The 6,367-nt window shown below is 47.1% G+C and overlaps 1 protein-coding gene across 1 annotated transcript; it reads right to left on the reverse strand.

Moving 5' to 3' along the window:
- Positions 1–3,857: 3,857 nt before the first annotated feature.
- LOC138473396 (sericin-2-like) lies at positions 3,858–4,607 on the reverse strand. The gene has a single exon (XM_069612077.1). The coding sequence runs from the start codon at positions 4,605–4,607 to the stop codon at positions 3,858–3,860; it is 750 nt and encodes a 249-aa protein (XP_069468178.1).
- Between the last annotated feature and the right edge of the window lie 1,760 nt (positions 4,608–6,367).

Raw genomic sequence — 6,367 nt, forward strand, 5'->3', positions numbered from 1 at the left:
GTGTGTGGAGTTTCACCTCAGCAGAGCTTTTGGGTTCTTGGAAGGCCGGTAGCTCAATGGACTGGTTAACATGGAATTTTGAAATTAATTTAGGTGAAAACCTAGGGCGAGTGCGTAAAACCAGTTTATCCTTATGAACAGTAAAAAAAGGATTCTGCACTGACATAGCTTGAATTTCACTGACCCTTCTTATGGATGTAATGGCTACTAAGAAGGCAGTTTTATACGTCAGGTGTTTTAGACTAGTTTTATGCATGGGTTCAAAGGGAGGTCCCATGAGTTTAGCAAGCACCACATTAAGGTCCCAACCTGGTGGTGGGTTAGAAATTGGAGGGTGGAGTCTCTTTACCCCTTCCATAAAGGCTTTGGCCACTGGCACTTTCCACCATGACACCTTGTTATGGGAGGTGGTGTAGGCTGACAGCGCCGTGAGGTGTACCTTGAGTGAATTAAATACTAACCCTGCATCCAGTAGGTGGAGCATATAGGTGACAATGTTGGAAGGAGTACAATCAATTGGGTTGATTTTTTTATTCTGGCACCAAATAACTAATATTTTCCACTTATCAAAGTAACAGTGCCTTGTGTTAGGTTTTCTTGACTCTTAAGATATCCATACATCTCTGGGGTAAATTGAGAGGGCAGAACTCTAGGACTTCAGGAGCCATGCTGCCAAGTTCATCGAGTTGGGTTGAGGATGCACTGTCTGTCCTTCGTGCTGGAAGAGTAGGTTGTACCAGCACGGGAGTCTGATGGGATCGCACACCGCCAATTTGCGTAGGTGTGGGAACCATGGTTGTCTCGCCCACATAGGAGCAACTAGGATGAGCGTCATCAATTCCCTGTGTATCTTGATGACCACCTTCCTCATCAGAGGGGTTTGTGGAAAAGCGTAAGCAAACATCCCTGCCCAATTCATCCATAGAACGTTCCCCTTGGAGTCTGGCTGGGGGAACCTGGATGCGAATTCTGGGCATTGTCTGTTTTCACCTGTGGCAAATAGGTCTATAGTGGGCAAACCCCACTGAGAGAAGGGATCTTCTACGACTTCTTTGTGTAGTCGCCACTCATGTTCCTCTGGGAGGGGATCTCTGCTTAGAGCGTCTGCTAGTGAATTGAGATCCCCTGGAACATGTTGGGATGACAGGTAAATGTTCCGTCTGAGTGCTCATTTCCAGATTTTCTGGGCAAGCTTGGACAGATTTGGTGAACGAGTGCCCCCTTGTTTGTTTAGGTAAGATATCACCATCATGCTGTCTGTTAAGATATGCACTGACAGGTTGGAAAGGAGGGGTTTGAATGCCCGAAGCACTCTGAAGACTGCCAGAAGTTCTAGCAGATTGATGTGATTCTGAGCACTGTGTGAGACCAGAGATTCTGAGCTGTGTGGTGAAGGTGGTGAGCTCCCCACCCTGCCACGGATGCGTCTTGTGACGACGGCTTGTATTTCTGGATCGTAAAAGGGTTTCCCCTTTGTAAGATTCTCTCTTGTCCACCAGCGAAGACTTTGTACTAGTGTTGGCGAAACGACCACTAGATCGTCCCACTGACCACATGCCGGAGACCACTTTTTCGCCAACCATTCCTGCATGGGTCGCATGCGCAGGCGCGCGTGGGGAACCAGGTAAATGCAAGATGCCATCATGCCTAGCAAACATATAACTTTGGCCACTCTTATCTGGCGACCGGACTGATATTGAGGAATTTGCAGCAGCAGATTTCAAATTCTTTCCTCTGATGGAAAGGCAAACCCCTCTTGGGTGTTTAGGAAAGCTCCTAGGAACTGTTTTGAGGTGGTTGGCATTGATTGAGAAGCCCAATAGGAAGAGGAGGTTGATTGTTCTTTGAATGTTGGATCTGCAAATTACGGGGGTTTCCACTGTGATCAGCCAGTCGTCCAGGTAAGGGTACACCGGGATTGCCTCCCTGCGTAGGTGCGCGGTCACCACCGACAGTACCTTGGTGAATACCCTTGGAGCCAAGGCTATTCCGAAGGGCAGCACCTTGAACTGGTAGTGCTGGCTGTCTACACTGAAACGCAAAAACCTTCTGTGCACTGGGAACATAGAAATATGAAAATAGGCATCTTTCATATCCAATGTTGCTATGTAATCCCCGCTTTTTAGTAGGGGGATTACTTCCTGGAGTGTAGACATGCAGAATTTCTGTGGCTTGACATACTTGTTGGTAGGGCGCAAGTCTAATACTGGGCGCATCGTTAGATATTTTTTTGGCACAAGGAAGTAGGTTGAATAAATACCCTTCTTTACCTGGTTGCCCGGGACAAGTTCTATTGCGTCCTTTGCAAGAAGAACGATCTCCTCGAGGAGTATTCTTTGGTGCTCCAAGGAGTGCATCTTCTGTCTTAGAGGATGGTTGCGGGGGCGTTCTAGTAGCTCTATACAGTATCCCGCAGACACTGTGGACAGTACCCATCTGTCCGAAGTGATCCCTTCCCATGCGTGGGTGAAGATGGAAATGCGCCCCCCTTCTGGGGATGCATAGGAAGGGACCCGGAGCGGAATGTCACTGCTGTTTATTGGGTGGTGTAGCGCCTCTATCTGGGCTGTCTCTCCCCCTACCGCAGCCCCTGCGTTGACCTCTAGTGAAACCTTGGGTAGCCTGCTGATTGCTGCCCCATGAGGTTCCTTGACCCAGATAGTAAATGGACTCTCTGGGAGTTTTGGCCACAAAAGCGACGAAAATTATTGTCATTTCCCCTTGACCTGAAGGCTTATTCGTCAGTTGGCCGAGGGACTTTAAGGTTTCGTATTCGTCCTTAGCCGTCTTCAGTGCTTCCTCCACTGCTTTCCCAAATAGGAAGTTCGGTTACACCGGCATGTCTATGAGGGTGGCTTGGGTCTCAGGCTTAAACCCCGATTGTCTTAGCCAAGCATGGTGTTTAATAATTGTGCCTTCTGCCATTAGTCTCCCTGCATTATCTGCTGCATCGAAGAATGCATCCAGACACTGATCTTACGTCTGATGCAATTTAGGCCAACTGGCTCTTTAGCGGTTCGGATGCAGAGGCAATGAGGGCAGCTATCTGTTCCCATTGGTGGCAGTTGTAGCTAAGAGTGGTGGTGTTGGCAATGCGTGCTTGGTATGCTGACGTGGATGCCACCTTCCTCCCCATAGCATATATTCTTTTTCTCTCTTTGTCCAGGGGCGCTTCAGAAGAAGCTAGTGGTGTTCCCGTCCTCTTTCTGGTGGTTACCAACCAATGAGTCGGGTTTTAACTGACCCCTTACGTATAATGGATCAGAGGGAGCGGCCCTAAATAATTTTTCTACTCGTGGATTAACCACCTGTGTAAGATTAGGGGTTACCAGAGAAGGATCGATTCTGCGCTGGATCGATTTTAAAATGGGGATAGTTTGGGCAATGGATTTCGTAGAATTTCTTATGCAAAATCTCTCTTCTTGGACACCCTGTGTGTCAATTTGAAAATGGGCTGCAGCTTTAGCTAATACTTCATTAAGTAAAGGTTGATCATCAAACAGTGAGTCATTCACTGGGGGATCTTTGGCAATAGGGAAGTCAAGACTATAGGCCTCCGCCTCGTCTTCCTCTTCCTGGTCCTCATCGTCCCCATAGTAATCGACCCCTGCCTGGTCTTCCAGCATCTGTACTTCTGACTCCTCACCATATGGCTGGTAAGGCTCAATTATAGAAGGGTCTGAAATCAAACCCTGAACTCGAGTCTCAGAACGGAGCCTCTTAGTAGGAGGTTGAGGGTCTTAAGATCCCGAAGGGGCAGAGGTAGCTGGTGTAATATGATGGCTATGAAAGTAATTTGGGTCTTTTTCAAAGAAATATACAAAAAAGGACATCATCCTTATTACTCTATCAATGTCCTACGAGTTCCATTGCTTGGAACTGGGGACAACCCTCTCCTGCTGTGGTTCCTTATCAATGTCTATATTCCGAGGAGTGGGAGGAACAGTCTTTCCCTTGGTAACAGGGTCAGGGACCTTGGACTTTTCTTTGTGTTTTTCCTTCTGAACCTGATGTTCTGAGGCTTTCTTATGTTGTTTTTCCCCTTTCCCATGACTGGAAGAATGTTTTCCTGAAGTTTTAGGGTTCTCTGAATGTTTTGACGCTTGGCGTCGAGATTCGGAGGTGGTGTCAAGAGATTCGGGAGTCTTGGAAGAGGGGCATTGAATCTTGGAAGCAGATGTCGAACGGCCTACAGAAGTAGATGTTGTACATGCTACTTGGGCGAAGAGGTCGGATTTGTCTGCCGACGACCGGGCCTCAATGACTTTTGGTAATGTGGCACCCTTAGCAACCGTGGATGGTTGCTGTGTGTCGTGAGGCGACCGTGACCTGGAACGCCCAGAGGACACCGATTCGGCAGACCGCTCTCTTGATGCCTTCTTTTGCTGATCGCTGGACATACGTGTCGAATCTCGGCTGGGGTTAGTGTGCTTGGTGGAAGAGGTGTGTGTCGCGCTCTTGCCGCTGGGTGTTGTCCCCATAACTGAACCGCCGGTCAGTCCTCTGAGGTCGGGGGCTTGCGCGTGGGTGCCCGACGACACCCCTGTGCCCTCGCCGTCCGATAAGGTGGCGTCACTGCCATCGCTGAAGGAACCCACTGCGCCCATGGCCTCTAGCTGCCTGCAGTAGTGGGCCCAGCGCTTCGTTGAGCGGTCCTCGAGTGTCTTGGCCTTGAAGAGCTTACAAGCTCTACAATTAATCTCAGGATGGTCCCGTGGGAGACACAAGTTACACGTATTGTGCTCGTCTACCCAGGGAAAATTACGGTTACACTTGGGCAGAATTTAAAGGGAGTACTCTCCATATGTCACTAATTGGCAGCGGGCGGGTATATGTAGGGAATGAATGTGTGTAAAACTTGCACAGGGCCGAGGCCAGAGGCCTTCAGAGGCCCAAAGTCCGTCGTGTAGTCTCGACGGCTGTTCTTCCTCTGTCTCGAATCACCAACGTCTTTCTTCGTTGATCTTCGACGTAGGGCTGGAACGGGGAATTTTTGTAATTATAAAAAGATAAATGGCTAAAGCCAAGGGAAAAACAATCTGAGGCTCCTACACGCGTGAGGGATCATGGGTACAGTGGACGTCGCACTAGGGATAGTATTACTGGCACACCCTAGTTCGACGCGTCTTTTTGAGTTTTGAAAAACAAACTAATACTCTGCAGCTTCCACTAGATGTCGGCCTATGCACAGCATGTGATCTAAGCAGATTCCACAAGCCTCAGAAATATATATATATATATACTAAGTTATAGTGGGATTCTGGGGTGCTGAACTTCATGTGATGTGATCTTTGTGTACATGCATACATCTTATCTCACAGTATGTTAAAGTCAAGTTTTTGGGAGAAAAAAATAAATGCAAAGTGTATCAGTTAGTAGAGGATCCCCTAGGCAGAAAGAATGTATTTAATGTGTCAGACTTGTGATCGTTTCATTCGCCTTTTTAGCTTTTTCAAGAGCCTCGTCCACGGTTTCCCCAAAAGTCGGGATTCCTTCACAGGTCTAGTAAAGTTGCTTGTGTCTCGGGTCTGAGGACAAAGTGCCAGAGACATGCAGATCTTTTAATGTCAGTGCTTTCTGCTAGTAGATGCCCTACAGTTTCAGCTGAAACAAATGCGTTCTTGATTACTACATTTGCTGACTACTCTACAGCCATTACTTTATTAAGGGCTGATCGAAATGGCTCTGGGACTTCCTTTCTGAGATCATCCATTTGTGCTCTAATATATCTTGCCATTAACACAATGGCATTCACGTTGCACATCCCGTAGGTCGCAGACGTGGAGACCTTTCTTCCAAAAGGCATACATTTTATTGTTCTCCTTATTAAGTGGGTATACATTTGAAGATAATGGTGTCCGACCACTCTTCCATTTGTAGTGACTAATCTAGGGTTAGATGACCTTTATCATAGACTGGCTCATATTTGCCTTCAAAGGTACCCCATATCTGGTAGCTTCATGGATCCAAAATGAGTTACAGTGACGGGGAATTCAGTGGAAGCCCCTCTGATCACAAAAAGGTGACCCAGGTTTAGAAAAGGGAACCCTCGAAAATTAAATTCTGCACTAACCGCTTGATCAACAGAATTTCAGTGTTATGTTTAATGTAAAATACATAACTGACAAGTGTCACACTGCTTGTTTCACCATTTTCCATACAGTATGGCAAGTTTTGATCATGCATAAAAAGAAAGAAACTGAATGCACAAGCATTATAGGGCAATAATGCTATCGCTCCTTGTTCACAATGTTTACCCTTCATACAGAATTGTTCTAGGAGGAAGATTTCTCCCAGACTCAAAAACTGAAAACCAACAATTATCGATTGCGCCTTCTCAGACAGTGGTGTCAGATGAAGTATTCCA

Source organism: Ambystoma mexicanum, chromosome 8 (genome assembly GCF_040938575.1).
Source record: "Ambystoma mexicanum isolate Mex_15411 chromosome 8, UKY_AmexF1_1, whole genome shotgun sequence".
NCBI classification, from domain to species: domain Eukaryota; kingdom Metazoa; phylum Chordata; class Amphibia; order Caudata; family Ambystomatidae; genus Ambystoma; species Ambystoma mexicanum.

Excerpts from the sequence above, each read along its gene's own strand:
- LOC138473396 (XM_069612077.1), bottom strand. The coding sequence starts at position 4,607 with ATGGGCGCAGTGGGTTCCTTCAGCGATGGCAGTGACGCCACCTTATCG.